We start from the raw sequence: 23,545 nt of genomic DNA, 5'->3' as shown, positions 1-23,545 counted from the left end.
TTAGATGTCTGCTTTATTTCAGCTCAATGTGCATACAAGACAGAAAAACCAACTGTTCTACTCTTTTTATACCACAAGCACCAAGAAGCACCAGTCTGTCTAGCACAGCAAAAAAACCAACATATGCCTTCCTAACCGTGTGGTGAGAATCTCAAGGCAACACTGATCTCGTCCTGTGGTTACCCTTTCTGTCCAAGTACACATGACATGGATTTCTCGCTAAAAGCGCCACCAACATTCTTCTATTTAGCCTTTCTTCACAGCTTTGTGCCACATTATGCAAGCTGACATCTATCCTCCTGTGATTGGAGGCATATGGGTTAGACACCCGCCTGTCTCCTTTGGCTTTGTTTGATATAGCACCTAATTATCTCCTCTCGCCTCCTCCTGTCCATCCATGGAGGAAGAAGGGGTAACCATAATCATAGTTTGCTTCCATAACGTCATGTAGGCACAAGGCTCAGCTTGCAGTAAACAAATCACTAGCTCAGCTGGTTGCCCGCCAAACTTCCATGGCTTCTGCTGTAAAATTAGGATGTGTAGTAGTACTTGTGGCACTGTGCGGTGCTGCAGCCCTTATAGAATGGGCTACGGCGGACCACTTGGCATATTCTCCAGAGGACTTAGAGTCTGAGAGCAGACTGCGGTTGCTATTCGATGCCTGGAATGCCAAGCATGGGAAGCACTACCCTACACAGGCTTTCGCAGAGAAGGAGAAGCGGTTTGGGATCTTTAGGCAGAATCTGCACTATATCCACCGTCACAACCAGAAGGGGTCTAATTTTACCCTTGGCCTGAACCGCTTCGCAGATCTGACGAATGAGGAGTTTAAGGCATCAGCCTTGTTCGGTGCCAGGCCCGATTTCTTGAGGCAGGCAGGGTCGAGATCCAGCGCAGCTAAGAAGGTCGGAATCTGTGATACAACCAGCCTAAACACTGCCTTGGACTGGAGAGACGAAGAGGTTGTCGAAAGCATCAAGGATCAGGGCAACTGCGGGAGCTGCTGGGCTTTCGCATCTATGGGATCAATGGAGAGTGCGAATTCCATTACAAATGGGGAGCTGGTGAGCTTGTCAGAGCAGGAACTGGTGAGCTGTGACTCCACTGACTATGGTTGCAACGGTGGCTGGATGGACTATGCCTTTCAGTGGGTGATTGACAATGGCGGCATTGGCTCTGATACCATATTAGAGTTCAGAAGGAAAAGAGATGGAGAGAAAGGCTCAGGCCCAAGGGTAGCAGACAGCTCCCTTCAGTTCATTCTCTATTCTCATCCACATCCTATCACACACACCCGAAACAACTGTATGTACAACACACATTCAAAGATCAACTGACCTAGATCTAATCATGGTTAAGTCAGTGTGACTTAACCTTATTTACTAAGGTAAACAACTGATAGAAGACAAAATGAGCTTGAGTCTCAACAAGAGAGAAGGAAGGAGTCTCACTTGTAGCTTTCTTGCTTGCAAAATGGGGGAATACACACAAAGGTGGAGGCTGAAAAACATTTTTTCTCTTCTTAGTTGTGTAAGCCAAAAGAAATCAAGTACATAGAAATAGAAGAACCCTATATATGGGTCTCAAAACAAACTCAACTAACTAAGGTGGCATACTAACTGAGCCATGAACTAGAGTAGATAAGGATAGCTGTCATCTAGCTATTATTCATGGGCGGTGTACCAACCGCATCTGCAACTGACAAGTTGGTGACATAAATGCACAACGGTCACCCTGGCATATCACGAGTGGAGCTTGATATCTCAACATGCCAGTCCCATGGCACCTCAAGGTCTCTGTTGTGGAAGGGTGGATTCTCAGCCAGGGCTGGGGGACTCTTTCGATTGGGAAGCTTCGAGAATGATTTGGGTGGAGAATTAAAGGTGTGTTGAGTGGATGATGGGGCCTCCGAAGTTGGTGATTTGCAGCATCTTGTTGTACTTGGGAGGAGAAAGTGCTCGACCTAAGAGGAGTGTCTACCTCGCCATGCGGTGCTTGGTGCTTGTGCTGGTGGAACAGGAAGTTGGGTCTAACCCTAGGTAAGCCTGGGTGATGTCCCACACCTGTTCGTGTAAAGGGAGGTACGGTGTGTGTAGCTTAGGGTGACATGTCTAAACATAGGCGAGTGTTATCTCCTTAGGTGTGTCCTGCCCTTGAGGTGCCCTAAGCGTGAAGTGGGGAGGAAAAAAGGGCTAGGGGGTTAGTAACGAGACCGGCCAACTGAGGTCACCAGACCTGCCTAACTTGAGGACCCCTAGGTGCAATGACTATGAGCTGTGTGCCACATCGTTGGCTCCTTACTTTAAAAAAAAAAGGCCTTGCTGAGATGCACGATTCAGTAGTAGCTAATTGTTAGTCCTTGTCCTTAGAAGGTGGTGGTGAAGGGGATTTAATGGAATGACTCAAAAATTTTCAGCTTTATACGAAATTCTTAAGGTTCAAGCAAACCTGGAGAGGGGTGGTGGAGAGCAATGGATGACTGCAATGGGTGAACTGGCTGTCACTCATATCTTCAAGAACATCGAGGCAGAAGGAAGGGAGGAGGCTGACTCGCATCATTAGGTGGGTTATCACACAATTATCAATGGCGTTAGGATCAAAAAAGAGTGGGCAGAGGTTACATTCTGCTAGGGTGGGGTCCTACCTAAGTAGGATTTTTAATAGCCTAAGATAGTTGCAAGTGGTAATGAAGGCGGGATCTGGACAGGACGAGAAGTCAGCAATAAAGCATGTCATGGTGGCATCTAGGCTATCGGAGGTGAAGGTGAGGGCTTGGGCTAAGGTGGTAGTACATGGGTTATATATGACAGGGAAGTTGTAACAACCATGGGTGTTTGCATCAAAGTCTACTCCTACTTTACGAGGGTATGCCATGTAGGAGGGGTTGTCCCTCTCAAAAGGGAGAGTGTTACAGAAAGCCATCCATGCGAACACGTTGTTGTCACAGATGTGTCTCCGCCACAGTGGCTGGCACTCGTATCCGGGCACGGACCGAGACACTTCAAAAACTTTATTTTGCCAGTATTCCACATCCTCGGTGCCCCAGAGGGTGGGATTCTTCTCTCTCTCTTTCAGCTTGTTGGCTTAGTCGGCTTCCGATGTTGATAACCTCATCCACTATTTTAGGGGGAAGGACTCTGCGTAGGGCATTGGGGATGAGGAAGCTGAAGTTGAAGGGCTGCTTCTCTTTTTCCTATCTCTCCCAAATTATGAGCTCCGCGTGAAAACTAGCCGGCAGGTCATTTGGGCATGGTGGGAGGGGTATAGACGGCTGTGCCATAGGGTTAGCCCTCACTGGCTTCTTCCACCAATTTCCTCCTCTTCTCCCGCAGGGTGGTTTTTCTTTTCGCAGATACGTCTGCTAGCTTCCCCTGCCCTTCAAAATGGGGTGAAGGGGGTTGTGGGATCACTTCTTCTTCAAATCCGCCTAGATCGATTTGTAGTTCAGCCTCACTACCTCGGTGCTCTTGCTATTGTATCTCTTCTACAAAACCCAGAGCATCAATCTCTTGGGGGGAGGTACCTATGTTGTTCATTAGGGCTCAGCCTAACTGCAATGGGTTTGGGGGCATGTGTAGCCCTGCTTGCAGAGCTCTACGCGCTATGCTCAGCTTCTTCTTTACTACCTCCAAGGACTCCCCTTCCTTTGCATGAGTGGCATCCATCAAGGTATTCAGGAAGATTTGTTGTTGAGTATTGAAAGCCACTTGGGCTGCCTCTGCTCTGCCTTCTACTAGAACTTTCTCTTTTTCCACGAGAGCCAGGCGATGTGCCAAGGTCTTCACTCTTCGTTCATTTTGGCCTACCCACTCTTTAGCTCTCTTTTTCATTTCCTCCATACCTTCTCCCTATATTTGCACCAGGGCCATGAGCCTCCACTCTTGGTCTTCCGATTCCCTACTCATTCTCTCATGCTCCTCTCTTTCAAGGCCCAACTTTTCGATCATGGTTTCCATTTCTCAATGGTGTTGTTCCTCTTCTCGCTTCCTTTGTCTCCCCCTGTGGCAAACTCTTTCATGCCCTGTTTGATCCAACCTATTTTTGCTACCAGATCCTTGTGTTGCATGATTAGAAGCTTATATTCTCCCTACATTTTCTCTAGCTCTTGATTTTCATCTATGAGCTATCACCGCCAGCTTTGCCCCTTTTCTCCTTTGGCTTTTAGTTCCCATTTCAGGTCAAGGATTTCCCTTTGTTGCATAGCCATTTGCCTTGTCTTTATGAGCTGGAAAGGTTGCTACCGACTCCTTTTCCGCTTGTTTCCTCCCTCGCCTTCTCTAACTGAGAGAGCAATTCATCAATATATTTGTCATGGTTTACTGGTGGCGTCATAGTGGTAGGGATTGGGGTGGTCGAAGCTTCCATCTTTTGGCATTTCGGATCTTACCTAGACTCGGCATCTGTGGTTGGCCTTTTCTGTCTAGTGGCTGTGGTCTGCCCGCTCTTTCCTTGTGCTAGTTTCTTATTGATAAAATACTGCATCCGCACCACAAAACTGTTCACATTGGTGCTAGCCGGGATGCTTGGGAGGACAGTGGTTGGGTCACTGGCAGGAACCAAGAGGGGCGGGATGGGATGGATGGGCGCCTTAGCCTTGCCTTCGATGACCATGGGTAGCATGGCTTTGGATACTTGAGCGCTTGAGCCAGGTCTATCTTCCCTAGGTGGACTTAAAGCCCCTAGGCCATTGAGTTAGCTTTGTTGTTCTATGGACCGGCGAGTTTCTTCAACCATGTCTTCCTCCTCCTATCTCCTCAACTCCGACTCCTTTTCCATAGATCTTCTTTCTCTCTCTTCTTCTATTTTCCTTGATTCCTCTGCCAACTTTTTAGCTTCTTCCTTCTCCTTCTTTTTCATCTCTGTCGCCTCTCTTAGGGATTCCCTTTTGGCTCTCTCTAGATCTTATTTTTCCTTTTTCCTGCCCCCATTCTGTCTCTTCTTCTGAGGTGCCTTTCTAGTGGGCTTCTTTGTTTTTTTTTCTTTCGGATTGAGCGTCCTGCTCCTCCTTCTCTATCTCGGTTTCTATCCTGTCACTCGATTTCTCTTCCCCTTGATGGGTCAGTGATGTATTCGGGGTCTCATCACTCCTTCATTTCCTTGTTGGTCTTCTTTTACAGCCTCTTGGATGATGGCTATCAGCACACTTCCATACTTGTGGGAGCTCTTCAAGCTCTACCCCGAGACCTACGGACCACTTATTGCTCAAGTGTTTCGAACTGAGCAGCCATGGCTACCTCTCACATAGCTGTCGCGCAATGCCTACCGTATGGGTGTAGTGAGCTTACATTGATGCTCGATCGAGTACCTTCCTCTCTCTTGCACCCCTGCAGCTCCACGATCCTTGAGGCAAGCTCAAGCAACCTCAATACCTCTCCCATGAGCTTCATCCTCCATAGCCACGTTCGAGACAAGAGAAGAGAAGAGAGGAGGAGAAGATGAAAAGAGAAGATGGAGAGCTTCTTCTCCAAGATCCCTCGCCCTCACACGATCACTCCCTCACCTCTCTCAGTCCCTCTCTCAAGCGCAAGCAAGGAGGCAAGACGGCAAGAAACAAGAGGAGAAGAAGAAGACGATGTCTGTCACACACGAGAATGCCCTTCTCATTCATTTTTTTAACTTTATATACATGCCCTAATTTCCATGGGCGGTCATCTTTCTTGTTTTACATGGCCGGCCATTAGCCTAGGCCCCTTTTCTCATTGTCTGTCTATCCTCCTAGCTTCCTTTCCACCGCCTGTCTGCATTTACAAATTGCACGGGTGAGAGCCCGACGCTCTTTTACAATATTTCAGGGTGCGCCTTTTCCATTTTAAAATGTGCCTTTCCCCTTCGGCATTTGCCTTGGACTTTTAAGGTTGCCCTTGAGCTTTTGGTCTTTTTTCCTCTTATTCCTTAAGTTGGGCTACCTTTTTTCCCACCTTTGCCCTGCGTCTTTTCCACTTTCTTTTGCTTTCTTGGTGTTGGGGTTAACATTACTCCCCTCCTAGAGGAGTGCCAGTCCCATGGCACTATGGTGGGAAGTAGTGGGATAGATGATGCTATTGCTAGGTGTAACAGGTGGGTAGAGGACACTGAGGCTTGTGAATGAGAGGTGATGGGGTGTGATGACGCTGACCAAGAGAGATTCCAGCGTGTTTTAGTCTTCTTGATGATTCTCGGTATCTTTCTCATTGTTCTGGCGCCCTTATGGAGCCGGTCATCGTTTGAGTATCCGAAACGCTTGAAACAAGAAGCAGTCCCTTAGGAGGATGGTATTGGAGGGATTTATTCTGGAGAAACCCCCCGAACACTATTTGCCTTGAAAAGCCATGGCCTAGGCTGAAAACCCTTGTCTGGGAGTAGAGGACCTTCAGTTTTGAGTTGAAAGTCTTCAGGTTTATGGTGCTAATAAGCGATCCGTAGATCTTGAGGCAGTGGGCATGGATCATCGGACAGTGAGGTTCCAAGATCTATGCCAATGGCAGCCCATTAGTAGGCGGATGGTTGTCAACATGAAATCTGTGGAGCCATTGAAACCTTCGCAACGAAGCTCCTAAAGTTGTAGTAATGGGGTGGTCATGTCTGATTTCTGGAAAAATTCCTTGTCATTGGAGGATGTAGTAGACGATTGCCTTCAGCCAAGCAGCCTGTTCTTGAAACACGAACATAACCTGCAAGAAAAGTGCACCTTCCTAGGGGGTGTGTCTGTCTCATTGTGTAGTGCATGGTGCCCGTGCCAGTGGAACTGGGAGATGGGTCTAACCTTGGGCAAGCGTAATGTCCCACACTTGAGAACCCAGTTTGTGCGGCTTCTGAGGTGCGGTGCGGAACTCAGGGTGACAGGTCCGAAAGTTCTGCCCTTGATGTGCCCTAAGTGTGAAGTGGGGGAGGGGCTAGAGAGGACTCTAGATGCAGTGAGCATGGTGCACCACAATAGTGAATGAAGACATCAAGCACTTTTTTTTTTTGGGTGGTGAATGAGAGAAAGTACATTGGGCCATGTATGGGGCACCTATTTAGTCATGAGGCAGTTGCAGGCCTTGTGATAAGAATGCGCCACTTTGTAAGTATTCCTTAATACCGGCCCTAGCTCTTAGAGGAGTGGTGGACAAAAAGGGGTGATTACACCTTGCAAAACGGGTGTCACTCATATTTTCTAATAGCTCTAAGTAGAAAGCTGGGAGGAGAGTATCGCATATCATCAACCTCGTCATGGCTCTAGTATGTATTCCTAGGTTAAGATAAAAAAAGAGTGGAGGGAGATGGGCTTCCTTTGTTGCAGGTTTCTGGAGCAGCAGGAATTTGAGAAGTCGGAGGTAATTACAAGTAGTTAAGAACGCGGGATCGGGGCAGGAAGAGAAATCTACAAGGAAACAATTTATGGAGGGAAGCAGATCTTCTACCCTAAATACTAAGCACTCCTCCGGGCTTCTAGCATTTACATTATAGATTCTCGGGAAGTCAAAATCCCCATGCAAATCTATGTTGTAATCCACTCCATGCCTATGGGGGTAGGGCATGAGATGGGATCATTGCGCTCTTCGGGGAGGGAGCTACAAAATGCGGTCCAGGCATCAAAATTGGTGTCCCAAATCCTCCTCCGCCATTTCGGCTGTGCCTCTAGCCTTGGACGGATTTGGAAACCAGACCGACCTTGGTTTCCCAGTATTTTCGTGGCTCTTGTCTCCATTTGGTTATTATCATGCTTCTCTCTTCCATCCATCTGTTTGCGAGTTCGTTAGCCAGATCTTTGATCTTGGCTACGACTCCTAGAGGTAGGGCCCGGTCCAAGGAGCATGGAAAAGAGAATGAAAGCTCGAATGGCCTTCTATGTAGCTCTCTCTAGCGCCATATGATCAACTCCTGGGGCCAATCTACAGGATGCGTATCATTTTGCAGTGGCATGGGCTCCTCAAGAAGTTGTTGTGGAAGTATGCGCGCTCGGCATTGGGCCTCCTCTGCTAGCTCTTGCCTCCTTCTCCTTGCTACAATTATGCATTCAGGTAGCTCGGCGTCGGTAGGTTCCTCCTGTGGGATCTCTGGTTGAGGCGGACTCGGCATCCTTGGTGGCTCTTTGTCCTCATCTTGCTCGAAGTCCGGGCCCTCTTTGACATTTCTCTCTACCATAGAAGGAATGACTGGTGATGGTGGCGGTGGCTGCTCCTGCTCCTGAAAACCCATCACCTTGAGCTCCGCAGTGGAAAGGCCCGTATAGCACAGGTAGTAGAACTGTTGTTCTTTAGTTATTCATGTACTTGTTGGAAGTTCCCACTCTTGAAGGCCGTATCGTAGCGCCCGGGTGCTTAGCTCCTACTTTTTTTTTACCTATTCCACTGTATCATCACCCTCGGCTTGCGTCACGTGGAGCATCATCTTGAGAAAGGCCTGTCACTGGGTCTTAGTGGTTGTCTCTGCAGCCTCAACCCTAGCCTCGGCCAGCATTCTTTCACACTCTGCCACCGCAAGCCATTCTGTTAAATCCCTCACCCTGTCAAAGTTCTTTCTTTCCCACTCCATGGCTCTCTCCTCCATCTTTTGCCTTTGTTCCTCTTGCTGGCCCGCCAGGGTGGTTACCACCTATTGCTGCTCATTTGATAAGAACCATAACTGGTTTCTTTCTTTTAGTTTCTGAGCCAGCTATTCTTCAGCGATCCCTCTTGCTTGATCAATAATGCTGAGCGTGTGGTGTGCTTCGGTCAGGATTTCTGATTTCTCTTGGACCAAATGTTCTAGGCTCTGGATCTCAGCGTGGAGCAGCCTCTTCTGATTAAAAATCATGGCCATGAGGGCTTCCACATCTTCCTGGGAGGTCTCCAGTGCATCTTGCAATCTCTGTACTTCATCCTGTAGTCGTTTTGCTTCAACTGTTGAGACCCTCAGCCCTTCATTTTTTAGGAATTCGATTTCCCTGATTAGCCTGTCCCGTTCTTCTTGCTCGTGCCATGACTTGGGCTCTGCTGCATGCTCTTGTGGAACAGTGACTTCGCCTTCCTGAGCCTCCCAGTAGAGCTTTTCCACTTGGGCCACCCTTTGCTGGAGATCACTGTATTGCTGCATCAAAAGTTTTATGTTCCTTTGTTCTGCCACCACGCTCTGCTCCTCATCCTCCAGCCTTTACCTAAGGCGGCTTTCATTGGTTTGGGCTTGCTTCGTTTTCTCTTCTAGCTGGTCTTGCAAGGCCTTTATCTCTCTCCGTCTGTCAGCTTCCTACCTTGAGACCTCTAGCCTGAGGGCCGCTGACGTCTCCTTTTCTCTCTCTAAGTCCAGCAAGGCCACCTTCTTTTCTTCTTTTGCCTTGTCCAGTTGAGCCAGTAACTCAGCCACATATGCGTCATAGTCTGCGGCAGGTATGGGAGTATTGGGCGTGGTGGTCGATGCCTCCAGCCTCTGTCGTTTGGGGTCTTGCTGAGACTCTGCATCTGCGGCAGCGGGCCTTTTCAATCAAGTTTCAAGGACAATTTCGGCCACCCTGCTCACGAGCATCTGCATCATGGTCATGAGCTGTGCCACGTCGAGAGGAGGCATGGGGTGTGCAGTGGCGGCAGTCGTGATTTCAGTTGTTGTTGGCACAAAGGAGGGAGGGAGTGGATGTAGGAGGGACTTGCCCTTGCCTATGACCACCGGTGTTGCTTCCACCCATGCGCTGGCTTCGGCTTTACGGCCAAGGCTTGCGGGTTCGAGTTCTCTGCCACCATGGGTCTATTCCACCGACCTTCAGGTGGCTTCCGCCAGTTCGGCCAGTTCCTTGAGTCGCTGCTCCTCAGCTTCTTCCTCTGCCCTCCTTTTCCTGTTCTCTTCCGCCTTCTTTGACTCCTCTCCTATTCTGGTGAGCTCCTCCTCCTCTTTCCTCCTCCTTTCTTCCTCGGCCCTTCGAGACTCTTTCTTAGCTTTTTTGATGTCAGCCCGTTCTTCCTTACTTAATTTCTCTTTTTTCTCATTCTGTTTCCTGTCACTTTTACTTTGTTCTGCAGGTTTGGTCGCTAGTGGAGGCGGCACTTCCTACTGTCCCTTGTCGCTTATTGTTCCTTCGCTCGATTCCCCTCCGCCGTGGTGAGCTGAGCTTTGATGCGCCGCTTCCTCCTCCATGATGCCCTCATTCTTTATTGCTTCGTCTATGATGGCTGTCACGATGCCCCCGTATCTGATTGTAGTCGCTTTCGACGCAGGTTTCTTCCTTGCGGAGCGCGCTGTTGAGGCAGGGGACTCTCCTTCTGCTGGTGCTTCCGCCGGGGTGAGGAGGGCAGCTGAACTTTGAATGGTCTTCTGTACGAATCCATTCCAGTCTATTTCTTCAGGGGTTCCTGTTGCTATGCTTTCCAACAGTGAGACCCTGATCCTGTTCATCAGTGCATTGTAACACTGGCCCGAGAAGAGGGTATGGATCATTTTTGCTTGTAGTTTCACCGCTGGGTCCGGGATGTCAGCCAAGTTGATTCCATCCACAGTACGCACCGCTTCTTTCTTGACCCCCAGCATGGTGTAAACGTCTCGCCTCGGTCTTCTCTCTTTCTTTGGCACAACCCCCAGGGCCTTTTCTATGATCGTTGTGTTGAGGGGCACTTCGATTCTCCTTTCTTGCTCCCCTATCCTTACTATGACGGTGCCACAGTTCATCACTGCCTGCCCCACCTTTTCCATGTACTTGTGGAGATGTCATCTGTCCACTAAGTCTTTGATCCCGGGTTCCTCCATGATGGCTTCATCCAAATTCAGTGTGTGCTTGAAAGTGAAGTGACTGAATCCGCGCGTCTCGATGGCGATGCCGAATTTGGTCATTTCCTCTTCTGAGAATGGTAGTTTGCCTCCTTTATCATGTCTTGCCATGGCGGTGACCTGTCAACACACCATGCCAACATTTAATGCCTAACAGTCGGCGCATTTCTAATTAGAACTAAGTTTGAGAGAAAAATAGGTGGGCTTAAAGTGGGCACACTTGCTTAGAGGCTTGACCATTGCTATTGTTTTATTCTGCAATATTTTTCCATAGAAACTTTCTTAATTATAACAATCTGCTAGCTAGATAACATAACTTTTCATCTTTGCTCTGCTCTTGGTCACCTTGCTCCCCCCTCCGTCAGGAATCTTTCAAAGAATCCTTCCTAGGATTAGCACAGGAAGAGCGAGGTAAGCACTTGTTCACGTGGGTAGACTTACCTAGCCAATAGCCAATCATAGAAGTTTGGATTGTATTCGAGTTGGGCATGACAATCTAGAGTGGATGGTTGGATGGAGACTTGGGAAATGTAGGTCAAAACGTCGTGGAAGAGATCTCCGGTACTGAGGCGACTGGCAACATGTAAGTCCTCTTGGGTGAGGAGTTGGTCAATGTAGGGGTGGGCGAGCACATGGTCGTCCAAATGCTGATCACAGGTGATGGCCAAGACCCTAAACGAGATAGGTGCTATGTACGTGGGGTCATATTTGATAGTTTTGATTGCCTTGCGTTGCTCAGCATTGGTCATTATGCGACAACCTTTTTTCTCCCATTGGATCCTTAGAGTAAACCACTGCTGCAAGAATGGGGAAGGTGAGCTTGCCATCTGCGTGAGCTCTTGCAGCTCCTGTTCAGGAGCAGAACGCGGAGGCTTACGATAAGAAGTGATAAGTCTTCTAAGTGCAGCCTGATCCTTCGAGATTTCATCATTTGCTATCAGCTCGGCAGCAATTTTGGGCACTTTAGTGGTCATAAGTTTGTATTCCTGCCAAGTGCATGGTAACGCACGAACATCTGAAGCAAGCGTTTCGTCAAGAAGACCTAGGTCTAGCCTCTCGTAGCTTCTAGAAAATGTAGTGAAAGTTTCATCTAACATTTTAATGTAGGTTATTAAATCATCCCCAGAAGTTGCGGCAAGGTCTTGACCAAAGAGAGGAAAGGTCGTATTGCGTATGAAGGTTTAAGCCCCTCTGGTGGTGCTGGTGAAACTGGACTAGACAGTTGTGACTTCCTCATCGGTGTCTTACAGTTGGTTTGTTTCTTGAAAGTGCGACCTAATAGTGATACATTACCAGCGTCCTTAGTGTCAGGTAACACATGGAAGAAGGCCGGTAAACTTTCAGACTTGATGGAAATGACCACCTTGCATTTCCCTAGGAGTGGGTAAGCGGTACCCCCAAACGGGGTGAATTGAGCGTTAGTGGGCTGTAGTTGCGGTCGACCAATGCGTGTCCAATGGTCATGTGTTAGGATGTTGTAGTCAGCACCTTCATCAATCAAGGCGTCGAAAGAATACACCGCTCCTACTGCAACTGTGATCTGCAGGTATGCCGGTGCCACTACTTCTTTGTCCTGATCTATCAGGTCAATTACAGTAGCCATGCAAATGTTCAGTGGGGATTCTAGCATGGTGGCTCGTGTAACGGATGTGAAGGAGGATAGTACTTCTTAATGCGGCTACCATTAAAAAATCCTATTCCCTCACCGTCAAGTGTCTCCAACTCGACATTTTCGGTTCTCTCGATTACGCGTACCCTGAAAGACCCTAGCCCCCGAAACTTCATCTTCTGTTTATGTCCTTTTACCGAGTACAGTAGAACAAGGTACCCTTGTTCGAAGTCTCGCTGCGTGACATGCTTGTCAAACCACATCTTTCGTTGAGCCTTTTCACAAATTAGAGAGTGAGTGGCAAGGAGTCCGGTCTCCGTTAAGTGCTCAAGTTCTACTAAGCGGTTAGTCCAAGCCTCTCGTCCCTCCCAACGTTCCTGGACTGCTAGCCTCAAACTAGGGATGAAGAATTCTACGCGCAGAATGGCTTCAGTTCCGTAAGTCAACCTAAAGGGCGTCTATCCTATAGCCGTTTTATAAGCTGTGCAATAGGCCCAGACGGCTGCCATTAGCTTGTTATCCCAGCCACTTCTCGAAGTAGACACAACCTTGGTAAGCACATTGACTAGGATTCTGTTCATGGATTCGGCTTGGCCATTGGCCTGAGGGTAATAGGGAGAGGACTTCCGATGAATTATTAGGAAAGTAGAGAGCAAGTGGGCAATCACTTCATTAATGAAGTGTGTGCCTTGGTCGCTTAGTAGTTCTATTGGACACCCAAACCGTGAAATGACCTGCTCCCACAAGAACTTTGCAGTGGTCCTAGCATCGTTCTTTCTCGTGGCTCGTGCCTCTGCCCATTTCGTTAAATAGTCGGTTGCCACTATGATGTATCGAGCTTGGGAATATTGTGCTGGAGGACTGACAGGCCCAATAAAATTGATGCCCCATTTTTCAAAGGGTTGTCAGGCTATGACAGGGGTCATCTCCATCTTGTCCTTTCGCACAGGCACTTTGGTCCTTTGGCACTCATCGCAGTGCTTTACAAATTTAGCTGCATCACGGAATAGGGTGGGCCACCATAGCTGGGAGTGTAGCACCTTTCGGGCTGTTGTGTCCCCACTAAACTGCCCGCCAGCGATTCCGCCATGTGCTTCGTTTAATGCATCGTGCATCTCGTGCTCACACACACATCTGTGCAATAAATTGTCTTATCCCATCCTGTAGAGTTGGCCAGCTATCAGTTGGTAGGGTTGAATTTTCAAGATAAGTCTCTTTAGCCTGGCCTTCTCAATGGGTCGCTCTGGTAGTCCATTTTCTAGCACTTGCACTATGTCATCGGCCCAATATGGCATCAGATCCGCTCTAAACAATTCTCGTTTACTAGACAAGTTAAAAAGATGGGCGTCCAGTAAATCATCAGGCACGCCTTGTCCAGTGGCTTCTCCTATGGGTATGCGGGACATGTGGTCAGCCATGTAGTGTTGCTTTCCTTTGCGTACAACCACAGAGAAGTCAAACTCCAGTAAAAGGAGTAACCATCTAGCTATGCGCCCCATAGCGCAAGGCTTGTTCACAAGATACTGTAGGGCTTGATGATCAACGAAGAAGACAAAGGGAGTGGCCAAGATGTAATGCCTAAATTTCTTTACCGCAAATACCATGGCCAACCCTTCCCTTTCTATCGTGGAATAGTTCATCTTGGTTTCTATGAGCTACCTGCTGGCAAAACTCACCGGGTAATCCAAGTTATGCTCATCAGGCTGGCATAGCACGGCTCCAATAGCGAACTTAGAGGCGTCTATGTGCACATGGAATGTTACGTTCCAGTCTGGGGCTTGCAAGATTGGTGCAGTCGTAAGAGCCTTTTTCAATTCTTCATATGTGCGCTGGCATTCCTCCGTCCACTCAAACACTATCAATAGCTTGTACAAAGGTCTAGCTATTAATGCATAGTTTAGTACAAATCGTCGATAGTATCCAGTGTGTCCCAAGAAGCACTGAACTCCCTTGTAGTTGTCAGGTGGCGGTAGGTCAACAATGACTCTGACTTTGGAAAAGTCAGTGGCAATGCTGTTCCTTGATACTACGTGCCCCAAGATGCATCCATGTTTTACCCAGAGCTGGCACTTTAAGGGGTTTAGCGAGAGGTGGTACAGCCTACGCCTTTCAAAGATAGCTTGCAATTTCTTCAAGTGTTCGTCCCAACTAGAGTGTAAACATAGGTTATCTACGAACACTTCCAGTTCGCGCCTAAGCATGTCTTTAAAGATGGTGCACATTAGGCACTGGAAAGTTGCATGTGCATTCATTAGCCCAAAAGGCATGACAATGTAGGCGAATACGCCCCATTCCGTGGCAAAGGCAGTCTTGTGCTTGTCGTCGGGGTGCACTTGCACCTGATTGTAACCAGAGAAGCCATCCAGAAAACTGTAGGCTTCCTTCCCTGCTACCCTCTCCAGCATATGCTCGGTATAAGGTAAAGGATAATTATCCCTCTTCGTAGCGGCATTCACTTTTTTGTAGTTTACGCACACTCGGATCTTTCCATTTTTCTTCATGACAATCATGATAGGTGACACCCAGTCCGTATGCTCGATCTCATATATGAAACCTGCCCTCATGAGTTTGTCAATCTCCTCCTTCACTGCATGAGCGTGTTTAGGATTCATGGGGTAAGGTCGTTGTTTTGTTGGCACTGCATCTGGAATCATTGGGATGTTATGAGTCACGACCCTAGGGTCGACTCCCTTAAGTTCGTCCAATGTCCAGGCAAACACGTCGATGTACTCTTGCAGGAGTGCAACAAGTTTGGTCTCTTCCTCTTCCGCCAAGTCATCTGCGACGAATACCGGTCTTGGTTTTTCGCCTTTCCCAGCCAAGTTAACCTCTTTGACTTTACTGGGATTACCCACCGTTGTGCCACTCCAGCTTGCTCGTAATCTACAGCTTCTATTCGTTCCAGCCAGGATCTGTCACACTCCATTAGTATGACTCCTTTTTCATTTCGACTGAGCCCTTCTTTCCTAGGCCTTAAGTCTGCCCTGATTTGCTCTATCGCTTTTCCCTTCGTGTCGTACTCTATCGTGTCTACCTCTTCTTCACTCTCTTCTCCCGCAGAGCGACAGTCCTCATACTCCTCATCGTCTGGGTCCTGTTCTTCTGACTGCTCATCATCCCCTAAGCTCCCCTGTTCACTCTCCTTGTCGTCAGTAACTAAAGCCCAGTTATATAACAAGTTCAGGTCATGGACTTTGTTCCATTTCCATTCTGGTTTAGCTAAAAGGTCACGTAGAGGCTTTAAGTTAGCGGCCAAATTGCCGTTCAATTTATTGGTCAGATACTCTACGATCTCCTGAATCTCTAGTTTGTTGTTGGGGATGCGAGACGAGGCCGGTTTGCCTGGGTTGAGCGAGCTTCCTACCATCATGCAAAGTGGCACAACTGGCTCCTCAGTTGGCACGGTGGCAGTTTTAGCAGCCTGCTGATGTGGTCCTTCCTCATTCGAGAATGGTAGGTCAATGGTTGCCAGCATGTGCATCCAATCCCTCTCATCCTCAGGGCAAGGAATATATCTAGCTAGCGATCCATAGGGCTTGGTCGGTTGTGTATTGCCTTTTAGAATGGCTGAGATGGCCACCAGGTCAACAGAAGTCGTTGTCCAAGTGTCCATCTCTACCCTCACTGCACTAGTTATGTTCCCTAGGAAAATCAATCCATTGCCCCAATCCTCTATGACTCGTGCATTCCTCATCCAAGGTCGGCCTAATAGTATGTCGTAATCCACTCCCTTCATGACAATGAAGTTTACCAAGAATTGCACACCGGCAATCTTTACCAGCCAATTCTTTAAGACCCCAAATGGTCTTACCTTCATTCCGTTTGCTAGCGTGACATTGAATCTAGCGGTCTCTATGGGAGGGTTTCTCCATGCCTCTAGGACCACATGGTTTAGCACACTAACACCGGCACCTGTGTCTACAATTCCCTTCCGAGTCATGTCTCCTAAGGCTAGGACGGGCAAAACTGCGTGCATTTCAGTGCCCTCCCAAAAAGCATTAATGTGCAAAGACTTAGGATCTGCATGTAGAGTTAGACTTGGGATCCATGTAACAGCGTCGTGATCTTGCGGATCAGTGCCCACAAGTTTCGCGTGTCCCTCGATCGAGTCTTTTAACTCCTGCCACAAGGAGTGATTTTGCCTAAGCAGATCCTCCAGGCGTAGAGTTACTGGGGTGGACAGCAAAGTTGTGAGGAGGCTATTGGACCCTTGTCTTCCTTTGAGGCTGGCAGTTCTAGGCCATGCATATTGTCTGCCTTGGTAAGCTTCCCCCCAGCCTTGCTGCTAAGCCGCTTTTAGTGGTGCAGGCATGCTCCCGCCGACCTATGGTTTTGAGGGTGAGACTGGTGTGCTAACACTGGAGAAGTCATCCATAGGATCTTCCAATATGGGTTCGGCATCTTCAAGGTGCTTTTGGGTGTCCTTGACCCACTCCTTGACCTTGGCTATAGCTTCGAGTTGCCGTTTGGGATGGGGATATTCCCCTACCTTGGCACTCCCCAGCTCTGCTGTCTTAGGGGCTGAGGTCTCTGCTCTGCATCTGTGACCCTCTTTTCCATTACCAGTGTAGTTGTTTTCTCAGTTTTAAAGGTTATCTTTGCATCAGTCCTCTTTTTCTGTCTCCTCCGGCTTTTCTTCCCTATTGAGGTTGCATCAAGGTTACTTGGCCCTGATAAGGAGATGCCTGCTTGTTTTGTTTGAGCTCGCATCATAGCATGTAGTGGGATGGGCATATCCTCACTATCGAAAGTTTCAACTCCAAAGAGCCGCAAAGGCACCGATGGCATGTTGGTAGTGCTCGTTGATGGCTTCCACCTAGGACAATCAGGAAACAGATGTGTGATTCCACATTCTATGCATCGGAGATCCGCTTTGTCCATGTTGGCTTGTTCTCGCTCTGGGCAGTGCGATGAAATGTGGCCTGGGTGGCCGCAAGTCCAGTATGTGACCAGAACCTGGCTTGGCCCTCCAAAGCCTCTGCCTCGTCCTCTTCCTAAGGCCATCACCAATACTGGCCGATAGTCCATCAGGACTGGGTTGCCCTCCTCGTCGTAGGATACATAAAGATTGACATATGCCTCTTCCTCATTGGGCTCCTCCACAAAGTGAATAGGGGCATCGCTAGGTGGGTGAGTCACAAAAGGCCCTGGTGGCCTAGGTATGCCAGTTGGGTTCATCTCCAGCCTAGGGACGACAGGTCTTGGGTCAGTCGGTGCTGGAAGAGCTAACTGGGTTCCCCTGCCAACGAAATTAGGTGGCCTATTGCCTAAGTATGGAGGGTTGTACTGCTGCGTATACGGGAGTCTCCTCGGCATTCTATAGTGCGTTGCATCATGTCCGAATCTACCGCAATTTGAGCACGACCGAGATCTAGGATCTTGGCACTCCACTGGGAGGTGATTACCACTGCAGTATACACATTGTACATGCGATCTCACAGGCTTTCTAACAAGCTCTTGCAATTGTGCAATCTCCTGTCTCATCTCTGCCATCCCTTGGTTGTGGTCTACACCCCTTCCCTTGTCCTGTGCACTAGCAGTTACTTTTCCCCCTAAGATGGCTGATCTCTCAGGGTCTCTCTGGCTCACACTATCTCTGTTGGTAATCCTCATGCTATGTTCCCTGAGTTGGTCATCTACGTGTATTGCCTCCTCGAAGACTCGAGCTAGCATGTCTCGTTGTAACGTGGAGTTACTGGCCAAAGCCTTGTAGAGCTCCTCGCTTCGAATCCCATTCATGAACACTGTAGACACTGCGCTCTCGGTGGGTCGCCCATTGGCAGGGATTCTCTTATAGAGACTGCGCACCTGGGTAACGTAATCCCTAACGTCCTCCTTCTCCCTTTGACTGATATTCATCAACCTAACAATGAGGTTTTTCAAGTACCCTGCCTCCGAAAAACTCTTGATGAAGAGGCCCTTAAGACGAGCAAAGTTTGTACATTCTGCGTCATCCAGACTAGAGTACCAAGTCCTCTCCTTGTCGCCTAAGCATAGGCCGAAAGCTTGAGCTCACTGCACAGGGTCAGTAAGACCATTAGCCTCATATACTTGCTTGAACTGCTCCATGAAGCTGTACGGGTCACTACTAGGTTCATATCGAGCTAGTTGTTTCGCTACTATGGGGATTCTAGCCTGCCCTTTAGCTCGTTGCATGACTCCCAATCCTGACAGTAGCACGGTGGCTAGGGCAGTAGCATGGTGGCTAGGGCAGTAGCACTTTGTTCCACAGATGTATTGTCCATGAGTCGCTTTGCCACCAGTTCACTCAACGTCATGCCAGCCTCTGCTTCCCATTCCATCTCTACATTCGGTCCGAACTTGGCTGCCCCAGCTAGGTCTAGTACTCGTCTAGCCTCGTCTATATCCACGTCCTGGTGCAGCCTTCTAGCCCTCTGCTCATGGTTGTAGGCAATTATGCCTTCCAATGCTCTCTTGATAGCTCTTCTCTCTTCTTTCAGGTTAGCCACCACTTCCTCTACAAGTCTACCTTGGATCTCAGTCCTGGTGAGTAGATCATAGTTGTGTACTAGTTCCTGGACCGAAGTTGGAAATTCTCCTAAATCTAATCGGTCTTCCCCTTGATCGCCTCTTGATCCTGACATTGTTTCTACTTCCAGCTCCAGGAGGTTGTCAATGAATCCAATCAGCTCCGGTAGATTCCACTCCTCTATCTTGTTGCTTCCCATGTCTTTGTGTTTTCTCCAGGCACTACTAGTAGGGCGCTCAGGCACCTGTCGAAGTCTCGAGGTCTCCTCCTACTAGTGGGTTCCTTAATGTTATTAGATATCCAGATGTGTTCCTTGTTATTTGAAAGCAGCGTTGATCCTTACTCACACGTTATGCTTAGTGCTTTTGTGGTGCTTGGTGCAAAAACAAGCTTTTCTCTTTTCTTGCTGTGCAGGTTTAGTGGAGCACAAAAGTGAAATGCCGATGCAAAAAGAGTTTAATGCAAACTCCACCTTGTTTCTACCCACGTTCTGAGCCTAATTTGAGTTTTCAACTCGGTTCTTGGCTATTCTATGGTTCCTCTGCACCCTGAGTTCGATAAATCTCTGAAGTTCTAATGGCCAAATTGGATTCTGAGGGCGTTCAGGGTTGCGTCCTGGGGTCAGGTCTGTGGTCAGGCCATCGAAAGATCCTTATCTTTGTGTTCTGGCAAGATGGTTTGATTCTGGGAATCGGACCGGGATGGTCCGACTCTGAGAGTCGGATGGTCCAATTTGGCAAGATGGTCCGATTCTGGCAATCAGACCAGTCTGGTCCGATTCTAACAGCCGGACGGGGGTTGGACGATTCTGGGATGGTCCGAGTCGTTCAATCAGACAGGATGGTCCGATCGGGTAGTCGAGTGTCCGATTATAAGGGGCAGTCTGAGTGCCATGTGGCACGTTCGATCGGGCTGGTCTGATTCTGGTAGTCGAACCAGAATGGTCTGACTCACTCTCAGTCGGACAGGGGTTGGACAATTCTGGGAATTGGACCACTGTAGGTTGGCCCAACTGCGTCGGCGGCAGGCACGATTCCGGCACGTTTGAATCCTCCTTACTATCTGCTGCACTCAATCATCACAAAACATCCCATAACCGATCAGAGTACTATTGGAGAACACCGAACTCACCTGAAGTAGCACGAATCGAATACGCCTAGAATCGGGGTTGCGTTTCCTCGTCCTGTGAACCAGAAACTCTCTCTCTCTCACAAACAAAGCCAACTAAGGAAATGAGATCTGTCCTGGCCTCCCCGGCCTCTTAAGGTTCTTTCCCAGCACTGCAAAACCTTACAGCCAGTTCCCTGTCCCTGTTTCACACAAAAGCTTGAGTCTGGTCCCCTGTTTTCCTATTTCCAGCAGTAGCCAGAACCTCTGTTTTCTCTGGTTTTACCCTAATCTAAGCTCAATCTAGTGCAACCAATATGAAAAACAGAAATGCAGAACAGTAGTCCTAATCTAATGCTTCCAACAAACCCAAATACTTACATGTTCCTCAGATTAAAACCTCCTAAGTCTCCTAGTTATCTCGAGCATTGTTGAGGCTACAAACCCTACTTCCATGCTCGATCTGATGCGCGCGGCACTCAAAGATCGAATCCGTTTGTCCCAGCAATGGAACCAAAATGTGGGAGCTCTTCAAGCTCTACCCCGAGACCTACGCACCACTTATTGCTCAAGTGTTTCGAACTGAGCAGCCATGGCTACCTCTCACATAGCCGTCGCGCAATGCCTATGGTATGGGTGTAGTGAGCTTACCTTGATGCTCGATCGAGTACCTTCCTCTCTCTTGCACCCCTGCAGCTCCACGATCCTCGAGGCAAGCTTAAGCAACCTCAATCCCTCTCCCATGAGCTTCATCCTCCATAGCCACGTTCGAGACAAGAGAAGAGAAGAGAGGAGGAGAAGATGAAAAGAGAAGATGGAGAGCTTCTTCTCCAAGATCCCTTGCCCTCACACGATCACTCCCTTACTCCCTCACACTCTCTCAGTCCCTCTCTCAAGCGCAAGCAAGGAGGCAAGAAGGCAAGAAACAAGAGGAGAAGAAGAAGACGCTGTCTGACACACACGAGAATGCTCTTCTCATTCATTTTTTAAACTTTATATACATGCCCTAATTTCCATGGGCGGTCATCCCCCTTTTTTTTATATGGTCGGCCATTAGCCTAGGCCCCTTTTCTCATTGTCCGTCTATCCTCCTAGCTTCCTTTCCACCGCCTGTCTGCATTTACAAATTGCACGGGTGAGAGCCCGGTGCTCTTTTACAATATTTCAGGGTGCGCCTTTTCCATTTTAAAATGCGCCTTTCCCCTTCAGCATTTGCCTTGGACATTTAAGGTTGCCCTTGCGCTTTTGGTCTTTTTTCCTCTTCTTCCTTCAGTCGGGCTACCTTTTTTTCCGCCTTTGCCCTGCGTCTTTTCCGCTTTCTTTTGCTTTCTTCGTGTTGGGGTTAACAATACTCGATGAAGGAGGCTTTCGAGGAAGGTCTCTTTCTCTTTGTATTTTTAGAGGCTGGGGATTCTCCGCCTGTCTATCTTTTGCCTAGGGCTAGTGCTTTGGCTGCTTGGTCTATCGTCTTGCACACATAGCCATTCCAGTTCACCTCATGCAGGGTGCGGGCTACCACATTCTCTAGCACATGTACACAGATCTAGTGCATGAGGGAGTTATAGTGTTGGCTGGAGAAAAGTGAGTGCACCAAATTTGCATGCATGCGGATCTTAGCATTGGGGATATCCTGTATGCTGATGCCGTTGTTTGTTAAAACATCTTCCCTCTTCATCTTCAACATAGCATACACATCTCTCTTACGTTTTTTCTCCACCTTAGGTTCCAACCCCAGTGCCTTCTCTACCAAGACCTGGTTTAATGGTACCTGCATGTGGCGAGCATTGTCCCCTCTTCCCATAGTTACCATTTTGCATTCTTGGTCGGGGTTGTACATTCTTAGGAATTCCACACACTTCGTGTGGTCAGGTTTCTACGCAAACTTCTCTCGGTACTGGTAAAGGTTACACTGTTCCACTACTCTCCTTGTGGCTTGCTCCTTGGCTACCACCTTCTCAAAGTTGTGAATGATGTGGAATTTCAACTGACTATAAGCATGATTTTCTAAGCTAATGCCATACTACGTTCTCTCCTCCTCCATGAAAGGGAGTCGTTGAGTGCAATCTTGCTGCGACATATTTTGTTCCTGTCATGAACCATCATTCCCATTAGTGCTTGCAAAAGAATTATTTGCTAAAAAGAAAGGCTTCATGTTTGTTGAATGAAAACATTTAAGCTCCAACATAAACTTTCATTTCAAACTTTTCCTCCCTTTAATTCAACTTTTTTGTGACATTTTTCCTCACTCACAAATTAATATGTTTCTTTTCTTCCTGCATTTAAATGTCAACTGAGGTTTTCACAGTGGTGTGTTTTTTCCTCACCTGTTTATGTGTCTTTGATTTTGATTGGTTCCCATTTGACTCACCCACCTTACCTTATCCCCTCCCCTTTCGGATTTGGGGAGAATCCTTCCTAGGATTGAAAGCTAGCAGGCCTAGGGTTGTCAGCTTACGATCGAGTGTTTACTTTCACATGAGCCAAGCATAGAATTTTGGATTGTACTCCAACTGAGCATCGTGGTCCAGATCGAAGGGTCTGGTACCTACATATGTGATGTAAGTAAGGACATCTGTCAGGATGTCACCGGAATCAATGCAACTAGCAATATGTAACTTTTCCTCTATCAAGAGGCGGTCAAGGTAAGGGTGTCCTTTGATGTGCTCTTCTAGGGGTTGATCATGAATAGTGGTTAACACCCTATATGAGGTTGGAGCGACATAAGTTGGGTTGTACTCCGATGTCTTGATGGATCGTCGTTGCTCAGCATTGGTCATTATTTGGCTCCCTTGAGTTCCCATTGCAATAGAAGAGCATATCAACTCCATAAGAATGGGGATTTAGTTTCAACAAGCCTTTTTAACTCCTCTAATTCTTGATCAGTGATACTAGAAGAGGCTCACTTACCGTATGACGTGATGAGCTGCTGTTTGATGGCTTGCTCTGTAGATATCTCAGTGCAAAGAAACTCTGCAGTTGAGTGGTGTGCTTTGACGAATGCAAATTTTAGTGTGTCCCATGAACAAGGCATTGTACAAACTTTTGTCACAAAGGGCTCTTGTAATAGGTCCAAGTCTAAGCGGTCGTAGCTCAGAGCCAGTGACATGAATGTGGCATCTAAGCATCTGAGGCAAGCAATGACATCAACCTTCATGTCTTCGGCTAGATCTGCAGAGCCAATAGCGACAAGAATGATTTCCACTCATAGGAGGGTCTAAGGCTTGCGAGTGGTTGAGGTTTGATAGAACTATAGAGTTTGGAAACAGATAGTTGTAGGCTCGGTTGTTCTTGAGATTGCGGTTGGGTCGCTTGCCCAATGGCCTCGAATGACTAGACTGTGAATGGGGCATCACTACTTGTGGGTGCGGCGTCTTGAGTCTTAATTAAGTTGCATGAGACTGGTTCGGGGATAGCAAGCTGAACTTTGGGCCAGTAGACCTGGTCGGTCTTCATGTGCATAATTAGTTGTGAGTCAATGTGCTTAGTGACTCGAGTCCTTTGCGGTGTTAGGCCTTGACCCGTTGCATGGTAGGGTATGGTTATGCATGGGGGTGGCACTTGATTGGTACTCTTGGTTGCTTTAGACTTAGGGATCCATATCCAGGCACTACCCTCATAATAGCCTTGTGCTTGCAATAGGGTCTTAG

The 23,545-nt window shown here is 48.0% G+C and overlaps 1 protein-coding gene across 1 annotated transcript; it reads left to right on the top strand.

Moving 5' to 3' along the window:
• Positions 1-512: 512 nt before the first annotated feature.
• On the top strand, positions 513-2,562 carry LOC148014479 (cysteine proteinase mucunain-like). The gene is made up of 2 exons (XM_087666555.1): positions 513-1,305; positions 2,417-2,562. Exons 1-2 carry the CDS (start codon positions 513-515, stop codon positions 2,560-2,562), a joined length of 939 nt encoding a protein of 312 aa, XP_087522681.1.
• Positions 2,563-23,545: the final 20,983 nt, after the last annotated feature.

Source organism: Lygodium microphyllum, chromosome 25, assembly GCF_053477565.2.
Source record: "Lygodium microphyllum isolate KBCC chromosome 25, Lygodium_microphyllum_v1.1.10, whole genome shotgun sequence".
In the NCBI taxonomy this organism is placed as follows: domain Eukaryota; kingdom Viridiplantae; phylum Streptophyta; class Polypodiopsida; order Schizaeales; family Lygodiaceae; genus Lygodium; species Lygodium microphyllum.
Note: the sequence above shows the minus strand (reverse complement) of the source record. Positions and strands in the feature narration are given on the sequence as shown.